The sequence below is a fragment of the Cyprinus carpio genome, chromosome B2 (assembly GCF_018340385.1).
Source record: "Cyprinus carpio isolate SPL01 chromosome B2, ASM1834038v1, whole genome shotgun sequence".
Classification (NCBI taxonomy): domain Eukaryota; kingdom Metazoa; phylum Chordata; class Actinopteri; order Cypriniformes; family Cyprinidae; genus Cyprinus; species Cyprinus carpio.
The window spans coordinates 5,683,835-5,704,343 of record NC_056598.1 but is presented as its reverse complement, the minus strand read 5'-3'; the positions used below and the strand labels follow the sequence as shown (position 1 = coordinate 5,704,343).

The following is a 20,509-nucleotide window of genomic DNA, read 5'->3' as shown; positions in this document are numbered from 1 at the left end:
AAATCTAAAGCATCATTTCATTTCTGTTTTTGTGCTATATGCTTATATTTAACTGTGCTATTGCTTGTAATTTGTTAATTTATTCTTATTTACTGGCTGTCACTTGTCTTTAATAATGTTTAAACTTTATATTTATGTTCATTTTTGGCTAGTGATTTTGCTGTGGTATCGAAATTGAAATAGAGAATTGTAAAATGTATTTGGTATCTAAAATATTGGTGTCACATAAGCTAGAATACAAGATTACAGATCAATAGAAAAGTAGAAAAAATCCTTAGCGTTGATCCCTGAGTGATTGTTCCATTGATCATTGTGGACCTCATAAATAGGCCTAAATTTAAATTACTATATTGTGTGATACAGCTTGTGTTTTCTAATGGTTCTGAACAGTGCACCTGGACACGTTTGGGCTGATGATTAAAGATTTTGTGTGAAACAAGACCCTTTGTATTTCAGCGGGTTTGATGTTTCATTGTAGTACTACTAAAATAGGCAGAGAATAAAAGAGATCCATTTTTATCATGCACATTGCGTACTCGCAGAGTATGGTTGGGGTCACTGAACTGACGTGAATAAACAGAACCCCTCATAATAACACTGGTATTATACTAAGGGCACAGTAGAACATTCAGTATTAACCTCTTAATAGCTGATTCTCAAACAGTGATTAAAACTGTGTGTACCTCACTCAGAATTGCGTACTTTACCTGGCTGACCAAAAGCTTGAGGACGGCCATGTTGTTGTCTGTACTGCTTATGATGACAGAACAAACAAATGTAATGATCTTAAATGAGTTAAAAGCTTGATTTGAGAGATGCTTTTAACACATTTGAATGGGATTAGTTTTACAGTGATGTTTGGGTTATTATTAAGTATTAATAGAAGCCATCTGTAGTTCCATACACTGATTGGGATGGGATTGGGATTTCTGTATCTGCTGGTTGTGGCCTGTGCGGAATATACAAAATGTAACGTGCTCTGGATGTTTGTGTCAACTCATTCAGATGAACAATTTTTATATGTGATTATAATAATTACATTACATTACGTTATAAAGGGATGAATTAATTAAGATGATGATCATACCTCACACGGCTGCTCCAATGGCCTTTCTGAGTAGTCTGTGAACAATCAGACCTTTTGTCAAATGGGATTCCAACAGAAACAACACACCAACTGTACCTACCAAATCAAATTCATTTTTACCAATACCCAAATTCTTTTTCCATTCCATTTTAATTTTTCTCAACTCCTTTTTAATGGTTAAATTACATTTTATTAATCAAAAGCTTGTCTAATTAATTAAAATCATGAAACTTATACATTTTCACATCAATCTATTAAAAGTTTAACAAAAATTAAATGTTTAGGGCCCTATGAAATGTTTTATTTTTTCTTCAACATATGTTTTATTGTTACCTAATTCTGTGTTGTAGCGTGTTTTTTTTAAATAATTTTTATTGAATTTTCACTGTAATACAAAAATAACAAGACATTGCCCAAAAGAAAGTTTAAGCATGTCTAATTATTTAAATGCACAAAAAACAATTTATTTCTTAAAATAGGCTTATGAAATATATTTTTTCTCAGAAATTCTGTTGTGTATTTACATTTTTCTGGTTATCAAATCAAGACATAAAACATTAATTTATATTTTAATTATTGAAAATTAAACAAACTTTATTTTTTGGTAAACAAAGGGGATTTACTATTAAAATTAAAACATGGAAGAAATGTTCTGTGATTATTCCTAAAAAAATAATGTTTGTTTCTTTTTAGTAGTAGTAGTAGTAGGCTATGTACATTCTGCTGAACAATAGTAATACATTTCTGGCAAATACTTGTCTTTAAAAAAAAAACTACTACTATTATTACGACTTTTTGTGGTGAATACCTTTACAGTTCTGTGTGTATGATATGACGCTAGTTTTACTCAAATCAAACAGTCAAATGCTCATGAAGTCACTCTCAGAGCAGTTCTGGAGATGTTGTTCATGTGTTTACGTCCTCATTTAGTGAGACGGCAGATGCTGAAATCACTGCGAGGGTATATACTAGTCTATATCGCGATTTGATTTAAATATAATGACCTACTTTTGATAAGTTCATTCAAAATTTGACAAATTCTGTGACATTCCACGTAGGGGTGTTGCGATATACCGGAATTGACGATAATCGTGATATTCCAAGCAACAATTATCAATATCGTACTAATTTAGTTTGTGACCATATACCGCAATATTTAAAATGAACAGTTCTCTTATGATAACACTACATGTAAATACTTCAGCGCCTGTACCTGGTTGAGCGCCCAGGTGGCAGTATTGTGCCTTTCACACAAGAAGGAGAGCAGCGCTAGCAGCTACACAGAGGAGAGCCGTGTTCATCAGAGTAAGTTGTCATTATTTTACTAGTCATAGAATGGGAAACGTTATATTAACCTGGTAACAGCAGTTTTCTGTGTTCATATTTTTAAGTAAAGGGTGATTTTTTTTATTTTTTTTTAATAAGTACCGCATTTTCTTTACTCGCCTTATTTTTGTATTTGCAATCAATACGGCCTGTGCGTAGTAACACTTTATTTCTTTGTTCAAATCTATTAACAGTTACACGATTAAAACTGATCTTGAAGAACTGAGCGACCACAATCCTACATTAAACTCTGTAAAATGTTAAAGGAATAGTTCACCCAAAAATGAAAATTCTGTCATTAATGACTCACCCTCATGTCGTTCCAAACCCGTAAGACCTCCGTTCATCTTCGGAACACAGTATAAGATATTTTAGATTTAGTCCGAGAGCTTTCTGTCCCTCCATTGAGAATGTATACAGTATACTGTCCACGTCCAGAAAGGTAATAAATACATCTTTAAAGTAGTCCATGTGACATCAGAGGGTCCGTTAGAATTTTTTAAAACATAAAAAACACATTTTTCCACAAAAATTATCAAAAACTACGACTTTATTCAGCATTGACTTCTCTCCCGGGTCTGTTATGAGCGCGTTCACAACACTGCAGTTTAGTGATATCCGGTTCGCGAACGAATCACTCGATGTAACCGGATCGTCTTGAACCAGTTCACCAAATGGAACTGAATCGTTTGAAACGGTTCGCGTCAACAATAAGCATTAATCCACAAATGACTCAAGCTGTTAACTTTTTTAACATGGCTGACACTCCCTCTGAGTTCAAATAAACCAATATCCCGGAGTAATTCATTTTCTCAAACTCTGACTGAACTGCTGTGAAGAGAGAAGTGAAGATGAACACCGAACCGAGCCAGATAACGAACGAAACATTGACTCGTTCTCGAGTCAAGAACCGTTTCTGTCGGACGCGTGCGATTCGAGAACCGAGGAGCTGATGATACTGCGCATGCGTGATTCAGACTGACACACAGCGCGTCTGAACCGAACTGGTTCTTCTGGTGATTGATTCTGAACTGATTCTGTCCTAATGTTATGAGCGCGGGTAAACCGAAGGCTTGAATCAAGGGCAATCATCGCCAATTAAGTCATTACGTCGAGCGCAAAAGAACTGGTGAACCGTTTTCGGCAACTGGTTTATTGAATCGAACTGTCCGATGGTTAACCGGTTCGCGGAAAAGAACAGAACTTCCCATCACTACCGGTGATCCGAAAACCGATGCAACCGGTTCTTGACTCAACGAGTCAATGTTTCGTTCGTTATCTGGCTCGGCTCGTGTTCATCTTCAGCTCTCTCTTCACAGCAGTTCAGTCAGTGTACTGTTTGAGTAAATGAATTACTCTGGGATATTGGTTTGTTTTAACTCAGAGGGAGTGTCAGCCACATTAAAAAAGTTAACAGCTTAAGTAATTTGTGGATTAATGCTTATTGTTGACGCGAACCATTTCAAACGATTCAGTTCGATTTGGTGAACTGGTTCAAGAAGATCCGGTTACATCGAGTGATTCGTTCGCGAACCGGATATCACTAAACTTGCAGTGTTGTGAACACGCTCATAACAGACCCGGGAGAGAAGTCAATGCTGAATAAAGCCGTAGTTTTTGATATTTTTGGACCAAAATGTATTTTTGATGCTTCTATAAATTCTAACGGACCCTCTGATGTCACATGGACTACTTTGAAGATGTTTTTATTACCTTTCTGGACGCGGACAGTATACCGTACATACATTCTCAATGGAGGGACAGAAAGCTCTCGAGCTAAATCTAAAATATCTTATACTGTGCTCCGAAGATGAACGGAGGTCTCACGGGTTTGGAACGACATGAGGGTGAGTCAAATAATGACATAATTTTCATTTTTGGGTGAACTATCCCTTTAAGTTGGTGCTAGTGCCATGCACTTAATGCCTCATCTGTGGTCATTCTTCAATAAGGTTCATTAGTTAACATTAGTTAATATATATAAATAACAAAAATAATAATGAACAATATTTCCACAGCATTTATTAATCTTAGTTTATGTTAATTTCAACATTTACTAATGCATTATTAAAATCACAAGTTGTGTTCGTAAACATTAATGCACTGTGAACTTACATGAACAATGAACGACTTTATTTTTATTAACATTAACAAAGATTAATAAATTGTGTAATACATGTATTGTTCATTGTTCATTCATGTTAGTTAATACATTAATGTTAACAAATGACATCTTATTGTAAAGTTACATTAATATTTATTAATCATACTGTTGAACTTGACAGTATTTGTTATTTAATAGGAGCTTCAAAGAAGACGGAGAAAGCCAGAGTCTTGTGCCCTGCATTTATCATTATCCTTATGTTCGTTGGGTGAAAAAGAAAAACTCAATTAAACAAAGTAAAAAATAATTTGACTGATATCTTCCCCCCAAGGTTTCTATAGATATCACGATATATTGATATTGTGAATTCTTATGGCCACAATAACCGTGATATGAAAAATCTAATATCGTGACAGCTCTAATTCCACGTTAAACTGTAAATTCCGTTTTTATGACTGGATTCTGTGATTCTGTCCACGTTTTCCATATAAAGGAAATCATAGGGCCCTACAACTGTTATTTTACTAAAAAGTTGGCAAAAAAGTGCACAGAGCAGCACAATGAGAAATTTAGCTGTAGTTAGTTACGGTGTTTGATGAAGGTAAAAATACATGTGAAAAGCATTATAAAAACATACGTCACAATCTCAGACTCTCGTATTGAGATGAAATTAGATTCATCAATTTTCCCCAGTAGTTAGTTTGTATTTAGCCCTTAAGTTTGATGGTTTTCTTCATAAAAAAACATTTTTTGATTTGCAGTTAAAATTGCAAAGTAAATTTGAGAAATATAAAAGAATCAAGGAAAAATATAACATCTTAAAATCATATTTGACTATGTCAGTTAACTTACGATTAGAAACTGGTTTTAGACATTACAAGACAACTCGACCAAGTGTAAATGCATCTGATTGTTCAGGCTACATATGGAAACTTTATTCCTTCTATACCAGCATACATAAATTTGGAAGCACTACAATCCACACCTAATCAAAACTCAAGATGTAATTGACCCTTTGCAGGGAGTTTGATTGACAGATGATCTGACCAATCATAACCTGAATCTGCCATTTTTGTCTGACAGACAAACCAGATAGGAGAGTAGATTAACGTCGGTGGACTTGAACTTAAAAAATGGTGTGTATTGATGTCTTTTTAAAACAAGATACCTTCTGATGTTCAGTCATTACATTTACATTTAGTCATTTTGCAGATGCTTTTATCCAAAGCGACTCACAATTGGGGAATACATAAAGCGATTCTCCTTAAAGAGTCAAACAGACACAGGAAGTGTTTGTAATACCAAGTTTCATGCATTTGTTTAAATAAGTACAAGCTAGAAAGGGAATAAATAAAGAGAAAGACAAAGGTTTTTTTTTTTAATTTAGGATGAAGTCAAGTAGCTTCGAAAGAGATGAGTTTTCACCTGTCTCTTGAAAATTGTCAGGGATTCAGCATTCCAGATAGGGGTGGAAAGATCATTCCACCAGCCAGGAATGGTGAACGAGAATGTTTTGGAAAGTGATTTTGAGCCTTTCTGTGATGGTACCATAAGGCATCGCTCACTAGCAGATCTCAGACTTCTGGAGGGGATGTAGATTCGTAATAGTAAGTGGAAGTAGGCGGGTGCTGAGCCTGTGGCTGTTCTATATGCAAGCATCAATGTCTTTAGGTTGATGCGAGCCACAACCGGTAGTCAGTGCAAGGAGATAAAGAGAGGTGTAACGTGCGCTTTTGGGCTTGTTGAAGACTAGTCATGCCGCTGCATTCTGAATCATTTGTAGAGGTTTGATTGTGCTTGATGGAAATCCAGCCAGAAGAGCATTGCAGTAGTCCAGTCTAGAAATGACAAGGGCCTGGACAAGAAGTTGTGAAGCATGCTCCATTAGAAAGGGCCTGATCTTTCTGATGTTGTGCAATGCAAACCTGCAAGATCGAGCAGTCTTTGCAATGTGGTCTTTGAAGGCCAGCTGGTCATCAAAGATTACACCAAGATTTCTGACCGAAGTTGATGGGGTAATTGTAGAAGAACCTAGCTGGATGGTGAAATCATGCTGTAGAGTTGGAGTGGCAGGGAAGACAAGGAGCTCAGTCTTTGTCAGTTTGAGCTGTAGGTGATGTACTTTCATCCATGCCAAGATGTCCGCCAGGCAGCCTGATATCTGTGCAGTTACCGTTGGATCATCTGGTTTAAATGAGAGAGTGAGCTGGGTGTCATCAGCATAGCAATGGTAGGAGAAGCTATGCGCCTGTATGATGGGACCCAGTGATGTAGAAGAGGAAGGGTCCAAGAACTGATCCCTGAGGAACCCCAGTGACCAGTTGATGTGCTTTGGATACCTCCTCTCCCCAAGCCACCCTGAAAGACCTACCAGTGATATAGGATTCAAACCAGCAAAGTGGAATCCCTGTGATGCCCAGTGATGAGAGGCTTGACAGGAGGATCTGATGATTGACAGTGTCAAAAGCAGCAGATAGGTCCAGCAGAATAAGAACTGATGATTTGGAATCAGCTTTAGCAATACGCATGGCTTCCACGACTGACAGTAGCGCAGTCTTAGTTGAATGGCCATTCCTAAAACCTGACTGGTTAGAGTCCAGTTTGTTGTTCTGTGATAGAAACAATGATACCTGGTTGAAAACAACTCGTTTGAGGGTTTTCGCTATGAATGGAAAGAGAGAGACAGGTCTGTAGCTATCTGTAAGTGAAGTGTTTAATGTAGGTTTTTTGAACAGTCTTTTTAACACACCCTCAAAAAAATCAGAATGCAAATTTACTCTCATGAAAAATGATTTGATGTTATGCGTGAGTGCTGGTGAGAGTGTAGGAGAGATTGCTTGGAGAAGGTGTAAGGGGATTGTGTCTAGAGGGCGTGTTGTAGGATGGCTGGAGAGGAGAAGTTTTGATACTTCTGCCTCAGTGAGGGGACAGGAGGAGAAGATGGGAGTTTTAGCAGTGGGTGTGGTTGGTTTGAGGTCCTGTGCATGTGGGGCTGAGAATTGACTACTGATTGTTCTAGTTTTGTCTGTGAAGAATGTAGGGGTGTAAGAAAATATCGGCACACGTGAGTATCACAATATTTTGTTTGGCGATACTGTATCAATTCTCAAAAATGGAATATCGATATTTTAGAAAAAACATACAAGATTCATGGCTGTTGTTTCGTTGCGAATTTATATCCCTACTGCTAGATAGCAGTCTTCATCTCTGAACTTAAACAGTGTCTAGGGCTGGGCGATATGGCCTAAAAAAAAAAATCCCTGATTTTTTTCATAAACTATCCGATTTACGATTTAAATCGACCCCCCCCCCATTTAAAATCAATATTCAGATGACAAAGAAATTGTTCAAATCAAGTTTTAACTTTATTTTGTTTTGATTTTCCCTTCTGGGATTTCATCTGGATTTCCCCCTTGGGGTTAAAGTGCAATCAGAAACAACAAGTCAAAAAGACAAGATGGCAGGCCCTGCCATTGTAAACAGTGAAAATGTAACATAACAAAACATAAAATGTAACATAACATTCTTATCATACCGGATACAGTTTGTAAATGTTTGTAAGACTGTCTGTGGTCTTCATTATTTTTTTCATGGGAGCCGCACTGATAGGGCAAAGTCAATCAGAGTGCCACTTTTACCGCAAAGTATCAAAAGTTGCATCTAGTCATAAATACCATGGCTTTTTATCAATCTGTCATCCCCGATATGCAATGCAATACAAAAGGGGCTATCATTCTTTATCATTTACCAGTCAAATTTGTAACTGAGACAAGATTGAAAAAAAAGCAGGATTACCTTAATGCTGAAAAGACCTTAAGGTTTTTTTTTTTTATATACTAGCCCATCATGCATCTAACCATCCAAGTGCACACTCAGCGTTAAGAGCTGTTTTTTAAAGATTAAATTGGCAACTCCGTAGTGAGTCAGTGTCATGGACGTAGGACAGAGCAAGTGTAAATATATTTTCTAATCTATATTTCCATCTTGTAATGCCACTGTTTTATTTTTTTTTATATTCATTATTTGCAGTAGAGCAGACACTGTTAACTACCCTGGATGCGAGAGTTGTCGTGCCGCGCCCTGCTGTTCTAAAAGTCTGTAAACTCGATGACACCACACTTTATTTGCAAATCATCTGAATGTGGTGTCAGTACATTTCATCATAAATAGAACAAGGCATCAGTTTACTGATGGGGATCGTGTCGCATCTTGCCGCATCCAGTGTAGACAACATCACTGGGTTCTATTGTCTTTTGTCGGATCGTGCCAGTCGTGTCAAGTGTAGACATGGTGTGAGTTTTTTAATGGGTTATATTATAGCCCTGCTTGTTTTTAATGTTTTTATAAAATATCTGTATTGACTGCATGATCATATTATCGTATTTTTTACTGCCATGCGAGCCACAATGTAAAGCTTGGCGAGCCGCTCAACGAGTATCACTGCTGTAGGTTGTTTTTGGTGGGTGTGCTTACGCGGTCTTGTTCATTTCGTAGGGCACAACATCTCTCTCACTCGGCAGCATGCCTCTTTTTGAGGTGCTGCGGTAAATTGGTCGTACTGCTACCTTTGCTAGCAACAGACTTCAAACACACTTTGCAGCGGGGTGTTGTTTGTTCTGTGTCTGACGCCGCAAAACCGAACCAATTCCAAATTACGGATGACACCTTTCTTAAAAGGAACGAGTTCTTCCCTGCTCGCTGCCATGTTGTTTGTGTGTCTCTGTGGCTAACGCGCGGTGGGAGGGCTGAGCCCATTCGGAACTACGGGAGTCCTGAGTGGAGCGTCGGTGGACGTTAAAAAGAAAACCGATTTTCATTCAAACAAGTCTATGTAAACTACACATTCGAGTTTATCAATAAAATTGATTTATCGCCCAGCCCTAACAGTGACCGGAAATACTAGCATTATAGGATGCCACTAATGTTAGCATTAATATAGTTCGCTGCTAGTAATGAGGATGAAAGAATTGTTCCAGTTCACGTTTCGGTGTACAAAGCTGAAGTGTGGTGTAATTTGGGCTTTTAACTTCCACCGCCCGCACCATGGTTCCGCCGCTTGCCACGTCCCGTGTGAAGAGCCTTCACATATGGCATGGTGGGTGGTAGGTTCACTGCGTGGCTGCAGCTTTCTCTCATGGTGGGGGTGTTTTGTGCAGTTAGGGCTTTTGGTAGCCCAACCTGAATATAACTAGCCCAAATAAAAAAAGACATTGGCTGAACTTTACTGTGGATAAATCAGCATGATCAGCAAAAACTTGTGGTATATAGGGATGTAATGATTTACTAAACTTATGATGCGATAAAATTCATGATACAGATTACACAATACAATTTTCTTATTATACAGTGTTATTTGGATTGTATAATTTTAAAATTTGAAGAAAAAAAAGAATGGACTGATTTTAGCTTTGTGAATGAGACGCAAATGTCACTCTCTTACAGCAGGTGGTACTAATGGAACAGCAGGTATTTATAGGCTGCTGCCCCTTTAAGACCGAATGCACGATGATCCAATATAATGATGCACAGGAGAATTCTTTCTCCACTGTATATGTTCACTTAAGACATAACCGACTGTGTTTACGAGAATACTTGCAGAGACAATTATTTTGAGATAATTTTGTGTGTATGTGTTCATTCAGAAATCAATTCTGTGTACGCGCATTGTCTGAAACGTGTCTCTATGTGTGTGCAGAAACTAGCGCACTAGCTGCAAATGTGCGTAAATGTTTTAAAATGCTTGAATGTTTAAAATTGGCAGCACTTAGAAACAAGTGCAAATAATCAACTATGATCCGTTTCACCCCTACAAGTGAGTGAACAATGCAAATCAAGTTAGGAATTTTATATCACTATTCAAAATATCCCATCGGGCAGGGCGTTGATACATTTTGGTAGCCCGACTGGAAAAGCTGGACTGAAGAATGTGGCAAAATCATCAGCTGTTATAGAAGTGGTGGAAGGTGGTAGAGGGGGACAGAGGAATTTTCCATCATTATGGAAAATAATTCTGATCATAATTCTATATGTGGCCAAGTGTAAATGTAATGAATGTGTACCAAGTTTAAATACCCCACGAGTGATTGTTCGCAAACATACAAAATGTGTCATTTATACTTGTTCAGCATAACTGTACATAAATAATTTGCTTGCAAATGAGGGTCTTTCACCATCTGCTTCCTGATGTGCTTCAATGAGAATTACAAATGAAGTTCTGAAATATTTTGCTCAGATAATGCAGCTGACTCTGCTACAGTGCTGTATAAATGCACACTCTTATATAATGCATTTTTAATTAGTTTGATGCATGATGATTCAGCACTTGAAAAATCTCAATGCTGTCATTAGGATCTTGGATTTATTTGTCCCAGATGGTTTTCAATAACCCTAAAAGGGGCTACATATTCTGGGGGATACAAACATTTAAGAAGCTGTGGGGAGGAGAAGTGAAAGTTTAGGTCTTATTTCTTGGTTTCATTTTGAAAGGGTGTTTGTTGTGAGTATGTAGATGAGGTGACCTTTGTTTCTCCATTCTTTGTTTAGCTCACAGGAAGCTTTTAAAACTGCATGGCTGCCTGTAGTGGGAAATCTACTTACCCTCTGATAAAAGTTGGTCTAGTGCCGTGTTTCCACCGAAATTACCCGGAACATTTGTACCAGGAACTTTTTTCCCCAGGAACTTTTTCCCCTCCAGACCTGTTGCTTTCTGCATTTCCACCGCTGTCTAAAGTACCGTGACGATTATGCAAATAGTCTGGTGACGTAGGTCTGCGCACGTTTCTCAATACAAAGTACGCTGATTTTGGACTTGCATCCTCGGTAGTTTGGACTTTGCGCATTTGAATCGGGAGTGTGATGACCGCGATGACGCAAATCCGGTAATTCTGCAAACAACAGCGTACTTGATAACATCAGTCAGCTCGCCTTGGCTGCTGCAATTTTCCTCAATGTATATTTACAATAAAACAAAACAGGATATCAAATACCACTGCCTCCTTTCGTTTTCATTTGAAGATAATAATAGCAGCAGAAATGTGCTTAGTTCAGGGAAATGTGTATATAAACTGCCATTAAAATGAAACGAAATATTATATCAATTTGCCTTTTTTATTTTCATTTTAACATATAGATAAGTTGAATACAGACCAAAGATTACCTGTTAGATTTTCTCAAAACGAATTATATTTTATGTATAACCACTAAAGAGACATCAGAGCCAGCGGCACATATCAGAAGGACTAGCCGAGGTGAGGCTGCTCTGAAACACATTTTTAAATAGGCGCTGTCTTTATAAATAAACCACAGATTTGAGTTTTAAACAACTATATTCTCGCCTGAAATACTTTTAAAATTACATTTCATGACATAATAACAACAATATTTTGAAAATGATCAGAATAAATGGTGGTTGAAATCACAGTGCTGCGTGAACCAATCAGCATGCTCAGCGCTCAAGTCGCGCCCCCGAAAGTTCCGGAACTTTGAAAAAGTACTACCCTCGCGAGCAGGGACTTTCTGAGGGGCATTTTTTTACCCAGAACTTTATTTAGTTCCTGGTTCCTGTGGTGGAAACACAACGAGTACCAGCCCAAAGTCCCTAGTTCCTGGGTAAAGTTCCTGCGGTGGAAACGCGGCATCGTTCACATATTTACACGTTGGAGGGGACTTGCCTGTTTAAAAAGCTGTTATTCAGCATTAGCTTATTAGGTTTACATTGAAATTTAATTAATTAAATGCTTACATTTTTTGTAATCTGTCTCGAAATTTTTGTATCTCATTCTTAGGGGATACGTCGCCCTTTAAGGGGTATAAATCAAGATATAAAAACATATTATATATATATATTAGTATATATTGGGAATAGATTAATTTTTTTAATCTAGATTAAAATGTCTCATTTGAATTCTGCCAAAGGCATTCAAATTATGTTCAATAAGATGTACTTGTTAGTACTGATAGAGCTGTGCTGCACTCAAACATAGTAGTTTGACGACGACTCTTCCCCTGCGCTACATTGCTTCGCCCGGCATCTTCCGCATTAGCTAAGGGATGCTTTGCGTTTAGGTGGTACTTGAGACTGGAAGAACTCCTACAGTAAACTAATTCCGCATTGCACAAGTTGCAAACAACCTTACACCTGTATCACACATACTCTGTTTGCAGTGCGTCTGCGTTGCAATTTTTTTAAAAAAAATTTTACGCACCCATGTTTGTCGTATTTCTTAGTAACGGATTCCAGCGTTCACGCGGTTGTGGTCCGTCAGTGCGTTCCAGGAGCGGTGCGTCTGCAGCAGTGCAGCAATCGTTACGTACCGAGTCTATTTTTGCTGTGCTGCATGCGCTGAATTAAAATGACAGCGCATTGTTTGCGGTAAAAATTAACATGGATTGACATGGAATTGCAGTAATTTCACAATAAATGTATACTAATTAAAGCCTACTGTGTTTCACACGCAACACATGGGTTTTGGCTAGGTTTAAAACAAGAAAAAGAGCACCTTTAGATAAACGAGGCAACATGATATAGGCCTATGCACTTTTATGGAAGCAGAAAAACAAAGTTCATTAACAACCGTGCAATTGCTTGTAATAAAGATTTAAATGCAAAAGGCACGAGAGTCGACTGTTTCTGTCAGTGGTGCTTTAATTTTAAATATTTGCGATATAACAAAAAAAGAAAAGTAGGCTAATTGTTGTGTTTAAATGTTTTGCTGCCTGCTTGAGCAGCTTATTATACAAACCTAGAAGTCAAATGCATGAATAATATGTTGTTTATATTTATTAAGTTTAAACTAATGTCTATGATTAAGAAAGATTTTTACTGTTCTGTGATAAGAGTCACAATTTTTATTTTTTTTAACATGGTTTGAAATATAGAATAATGAACAAATGTTGTTTTTGTGGACTAAACAGCCGCGGATCAGTAGCGGACTGCAAACGCGTCCTGTGTGAAAGCACAATGAGTCCGTGCTACTTCTGCACCACATACGTAACACACACGGACTGGATACGAACTGCAGACGGAGTATGTGTGAAACAGGTGTGAGTCTTGTTGAGGTTTTTTTTGGGAAACTTGGTAATTTCACAGTAGGCGTACACACAGGTTCGAAGACTCGTTCTCGCCCACTACAGTGCAATTCGTTTAGGTATACATCTGCGCTAAACTATCACGGTGAAAGTCATCATAGCTTTCGTAGTATAGACCCAGCTCCTGACCCAACTTTGAGAATAGATTAACGGCGATATTTTTTTTTTTTATCGCCCGATAAGAGTCTCACGTTAACGCAGCACATTAATGCAAATAAAAACATATTTGCAATATATATATATATATATATATATATATACATATATATATATATATATATATATATAGTTATATATATATATATATATATATATATATATATATATATATGTATATGTATATATACATATATATATATATATATACATATATATATATATATATATATATATATACATATATATATATATATATATATATATATACATATATATAATATATATTATATATATATATACATATAAAACAGAAAACTGCATCAGAAAAAATCTGTAGAGTTTGAGTGTAACCCAGTGGTTAAATCTCACAGGAACCACAATTGTTGTGATATCAACTTCAAATTTGGAACACAACTTGGTTAGACATATGGCTTTGATTTCATTGAAATGTATTTTATATAAGGTAAAATAAAAATAGTAGGATATACATTATCTTTACTGTAAACTTAAACTTTTATAACTTTTTTTTTTATTCTTTTTATTAATTTGGAATGCTTTCATTTCATCAATAATCTGATATGTGTCTTCTTTAAAAAGAGACCACCCTTAGGTCTGTATTCCAAAGCGTTCAGGAATTACAACCTATTGTAACAAGCATTGATAAACAGTGTCTTCTGTTTTTTAGTGAATTTTTAACCCCAAAGGGTCGATGTACTGTATGCTGTGGGATACAAACATTATAATCAAATATAGAAGTTTTAAGAAGTTTCATTTTTTTTGAAAGAAGTTGTATTATGTGTGTTCCAATAAGATGGAAAATACAATACATACATTTTCTGATTTATGTACTTTTTCCTAACACTTTAAAGAGTTGTCACATAACCAGCAGTTACCTGCTATCAGATGTCACTACATGTTATAAACAAGACATGCTTTGGAATAATGTCAATCACTGGCACACAAATAGAAATGTCGATTTCCAGGTATTCAGAATCAGAAAAAAACCTGTGATCAGTGTTTACTTGTATGGTTTTTCAAAAACAAATCAAACAAATCAAAACAATATTTTCAATAAGGTGAATTGAAGGCCCTTGTATTTCACCTGAATAACTCTGGTCTTTAGTTCTCAGTAAACAGACTCAGTATTTGTTTTCCTTTTGTTGTTGTTTTATTTTGGGAGTAGCTGCATGACTGAGAGGTCAGTCAGATGTTAAATGGTTGGATTCTGTGACAACCTCTAGCTTCTCTAAGGCTTACAGGGGAACTGACAAGTGAAGGAACAGCGATTAATCTCAAGAAATAAATCCTGGATTAGTTTAGCCAACCAGAACTTTCGTGTCTGTGGGACAAATGTTTTGATTTATTTCTGGCCAGCCTTAAAGGTGGAGTATGCAGTTTCTGCATTACTAGAGTCACAGCATGTTTTCAAACACTCTTTACAAACGCCCATTTGGTGCTTCATGGGTCTATAAAAAGTAAAGACATGTCTTGACAGGTAAAAGAAGGCTACTTTCAATAAAAAGGTCCAACATATAAGAAAATGATTTAACTTGAAGTTGAGCTTGCCTGTCAAGAAGTAATACTGCAAGTTTTTCATATCAGTTGAAACCCAAACATTCCATCAAATTCCTTGATCCTGTAAAAACACTGCTAGTGTTTACCCTTGTTTTACCCCATTGTCTATCTCTGTGTATTTTGGCAAGTCTTTGAATTTTGGCTTGCACTTCTGTAATGGTATCTGAATTTCTTTCTCAACACTAGCCAAACACTCTCTGGCTTAGCCTGGACAGTAGCCATGAACCAAACTCTCCCTACTGGGTGTGTGGAGGTATGCAGATACATATGATGACAGGCGGTTATAGGGCATTCTATCATTGCATTCGGACCGAACATTGGGTGAAGATTTTAAGGTCCTGAGACTTACACAGAAGCTATTGCTATCCAGACTTTGAACCAGTATAAAAAAATGTTTATGAAAAGCATTACATACCCTAACATTACATAAAATATTCTAGATTTAAATTATTAATGCTCACTAGTGAGAGCCCAGTTACAAGCCTGCAGTGGTTTTTCAAAGGGACTGGGAAGTCACTGGACTCAGTATTTCAAAGGGAAACCAGAGATGAGGGAATCACCCCCACCAGTGTGCATTATAAAAATATTTATTCTCATTGCTGTGTAGCTTCATGTGATCCCGCATGTATTTTCAGACCTGTTACCCAATCTCTGACATGCATAGAAGAGCTATATCCCTCTGCTATTTTCTCTCTCGGCCGAGTGTTGAACAGAATGGCTAACCACAGCACGCCATTCTCTCAAACAGTCATTTCCTCTCTACTTGTGGAAGAGACTAGTTCCCTAATTTATTTTAAACTGCACTATGCCTTTTGTGTGGATTATTGCTGTTTTTTTTTTTTTTTTTTTATTAATTTTTTTTTGTTTTGTTTTTTTAAGTGGTGTGAGCTTCTTTCTTATCTGCCATGCACATACATAAATATTCATGTTTACTCATGACTGGGTGGTGGCTTTCAAATAAGTGCTATAAATGTTCATAATAAAAAGTTCCTGTGGGGTCCATCTGTTGTTTTCGTTGAAGGCATGCTTGCTGACCCTTGTATCATTATGATTATAACCTGATGAATGTTGTAACAGCTGTGAACGACCTTTAAATCTCCCATGACCTCTAGCTTCAGTCGACACTCTTGTTTGTAATCTTTAAACTGATGTTCACTCTAAGATGTGTATTTATAGATACATGTCATTGGCTAATAAATCACATCAGTAAAGAGACCCTGATCAATGAACAAGCATTCACAAGATTTTAATCTGCACAATTACTGTGCCCTTGAACGACCTTCAAAACACTACTATCTATCTGTCTGTCTGTCTGTCTGTCTGTCTGTCTTGCAAATACAGTGCCCTACTAAAAGACATTTGGACACTTAAGACACAATTAAAAATGTAAGAAAGTTTTTTGGGCACTTTACGGTTGTCAAAAGTTAGTGAAACATTCATAGTTAATGTGATGAACTACACCTGTGGCGACTACGCCCTGTGTGAACTTGAATGGAGATGACTCCATGGATCCACTTGTTAGAATTAAAGGGGTCATATGATGCGGCTAAAAAGAACATTATTTTGTGTATTTGGTGTTTATGCGGTTTAAGGTTAAAAAACACATTATTTTCCACATACTGTACATCATTGTTTCTTCTCTATGCCCCGCCTTCTAAAATGGTAGATTTTTACAAGGCTCATCGCTCTGAAAAGCGAGGTGTGCTGTTATTGGCCAGCTATCCACCGCGTTGTGATTGGCCGAATGCCTCAAGCGTGTGACGGAAATGTTACACCTCTTAACATATTATGTGTTTTTTGTTGTGTCGCCGTCATTCTGTTGCTCTGCGGAGCTTCTGTCACGAAAACAAATTCCTCGTATGTGTAAACATACCTGGCAATAAAGCTCATTCTGATTCTGATATTGTGATGCCTTGTCCGGCCGGAGCGACTAGACAAAAACATAAAACACATTATAAACGTGATATAATCATGATTTCTAATGGTGTCTTCTTTTGGAAGGAAAAACAAAGTAGTTTTGCTTTCTCAAAGAAACAGCGTCACACACCGCGGCCTTGAGTGAGTGGAGGCCGGAGGCCTAGAGTGAGCCGCGGTCTTTCACAGTGAAACACACAGTGTCTATATGACATGGCGGCGGCGGCAACAACAATACTACTTACTTTGTGTGAACATCTGGGCGGTGTTATGCAAATCTTCCCACATACTGATGTAGATAAGTGGGGGCGTGTTAGAACAAGCCGTTTCGGGGGGCGTGGACGAGTCTCAACTTTTATAAAGAATATCTCTTTGGATTTGAGACTAAAGTCTTAGCAACTTCACAGATCTTCTTTATTCACCAAGAGCTTGTAAACTCCAAAGAGAAAGGAAAATTTGAAATCGCATCATATGACCCCTTTAATAGCAAAAACGACTTTTTGAAATGAAATTGTGTATGCAGTGAAATTCATAAATTTACGTGTGACCTAAGTGTCTACATATTTTGTGGGGCCACTGTATCTTGCTTATCCTTTTCTTTTTAGTAAGCTCTCTCAGATATGGGTAAAAAAATTCAATAAATCTTTTCTTTTAACAGATATCCAGGAATTTTATGAAGTGACCTTATTGGATAATCAGAGATGTGGGGAGTCAGTGAAAGTGCCCGATGCAATACCCCCAGTGAACCTGTGGGATTTCTCCAGCATTCAAAGCACAACGGTGACTTCCGACACTCTACCCAGCCTTAGCACCAGCATAGAGGTAAGTGTGCTTTAATTTCTAATCATCTTAATTGGATCACTGAATAGAGCTCTGATATTTTTTTTTTAAGGTCAGATTGATACTGTGTTTAAAACTTTGCATGTCATTCTAAGTCTGCAAACACATTTCTAGCATCTCACAAACATCTTTAATGTAAAAACATTAAGTTTTTTTTTTTTTGAAATTCAGAGAATTGTTGTTTTTCACAAGTCATGCTGCAACATGGTCATTATAAAGGCTAGTATTCAGATTACAAATCAACAACCAAACGTGGGTGACTGATGATTGATATGTTTATTGGGGATTAATGGCAGTCTTAATCTTCATTTGTAACTGTTCTGAATGGGGAATGGGCACATGCTTTTACAGTCACACCCTCTATGTAATCATCAGTCATGCTTTCTGAGAATTTGACATCCTGCTTTGCATGCTATCACAATTATCATTGATACTAAAATTTACTGTAATCCATCTTAAAAGGGTCTGCTGGAAATCGTGTACATGATGACACTTTCATAGAAACTGTCAGAAAAGACACTCTGTCTTCCTGGATTCAGGGAGAGCAAATTGGTCTCAGTAGCTGTGCGTGACGTGGTTGAAAACAAATACGACGAATGCTGTTTGTGCACTTGAATACTTTAGTAGCAGATGTTCTCTTTCCCTGATGCAGAGGAACAGAATACTATACTTATGCAGAATATCCTGAAAGAAAGCAATTTTCAATCATTAAATGACCTATTAAAGCATAACAAGATGGGTAAGTTGGTGCAGTATTGTGACTAAACTGAACAAGCAGTAAAAATCTATTTTTTAAATGTAGGAGTGGATGTATGGAGACTTTTGCTGCTTGATGTTTGTTTAAAGTGTCATGAAAACTGTTTCAGCACTGGTCATTTCTCACCACAGTTATGAAAAATGTGGAAAACAGTGGACGTGGTAAGCTGTGAATGGGAGAGGAGAAGACAACAAAACAGTTGTCTCTTCCAGTCATTTTTATTTCGCTTTGAGTTAAGTGTAAAATATTCTCACAAATGCGTAATGCACACAACAAAATGAACAAACGTTTTATACGTAGTTTTCTAAGCTCACAATTCGTTACACTCCAATAATTTTATATCTGTAAATTAATGGTAATTGGCAAATATCACTAGTAAAGAGTATTGTTTTTATGTGCATTTCTAATCAAACTGCAATTTTATGCAATTATGCACAAAGTGTGAAAATATAAAGTGTATAAAATATTTATTTTTAATAGGGCTGGGTAAAAATATTGATTTCTTGATTTTAATTAATTCTCAGTTTTACGAAACAATATCTATTCTTAAATCCCAAGAATCTATTAGCGTAGCCTGTTTTTAGTTAATAAACAGAACATTATAGAGCTCCTCCCATCCAATAAATCGCAGTAAGCTTTGAGATTTGCTACTTTTGATAGGAAACAAAGTCTCAGATTTCAAATTCTGTCCATTTTATTACAATATTCATTCAAACAATAAATGCCATTTGGGCGCTGCTTACTGTGGCGTGACAGATCACTGTAGCACCTCAGTTCAAGAGAAGTGGCAGCGAAACCTTATCCTGTCTCATGTAATCGCTCAATCAGTGTTTCAACCACGCACAGGCATCAATATAACGGCTTGTAAACAATATGTCAAGTAACGTCACATTTACCTCTGGAAAAAACATGTTCTGTGACCATAAATTTGTTAGTCAGCTAGAATCATGAACTCTAGAGACATCCACAATTTAAATGTTTATATTTAAAAAGAGAAACAATAAGCAATTGTAAACAAATCATTAAAATAAAACCACCAATATTATAGTAATATAGTGCCTACTGACTCTCATGTATAGTGCCTACTGACTATAATAATGTAGAACCAACTCTCGTGTGTATTTTACAGTATTAGTTACTTGAGAAAATTGTACTGTACCTGAAATGTACTGTACCTGACATGTATCCAAAATAATCGATATTGAATTGAATTAAATCAGTTATCGAATTGCAAGCTTGAGAATGAGAATCCAATCATAAAATTTGTGTCAAAACCCAGCCCTAATTTTTATACAATGGAAAATTTTTCTAGCCTTAAATTTATATTCCAAAAATGTTTGAAGTGTTATCCCACCACAAAATGCTTTGAAACACTGTAATGGCAAGATTCTCTTGTGATGTATGTCCGTTGTTTTACATTGCTAGTATACAAAACAGGACCAAAAGTGCTCATAGTTGAAGAAACACTCTTGTATGACTGAATGTTTGTGTTATGGAATTTTAGTTTACTTGCTGGACAAATAAGCTTTGGAATTCTAAGGTAACTCCAGACATTTTCAATTTAAATTCTCAAAGTTTTACTAAAGTTTACTAAACGTTTTGCCCTACTATAATGCTTAACATAATTGTGAACAAACTAAATGGATAAAAAATTAACAAA

At 36.7% G+C, this 20,509-nt stretch overlaps 1 protein-coding gene across 17 annotated transcripts in view; it reads left to right on the top strand.

The window, feature by feature from the left end:
- dlg1b (discs large MAGUK scaffold protein 1b) overlaps positions 1-20,509 on the top strand; it is a 130,335-nt gene that overhangs the window by 4,746 nt on the left and 105,080 nt on the right. For 16 of the 17 annotated variants that reach the window (XM_042717820.1, XM_042717819.1, XM_042717829.1 and 13 more), the window contains exon 3: positions 17,911-18,074. In XM_042717820.1, coding sequence (XP_042573754.1) covers positions 17,911-18,074 — 164 coding nt within the window. Of the gene's footprint in view, positions 1-17,910; positions 18,075-20,363; positions 20,390-20,509 lie in introns of those variants that run through there. The other variant, XM_042717843.1, reaches the window with a different exon arrangement.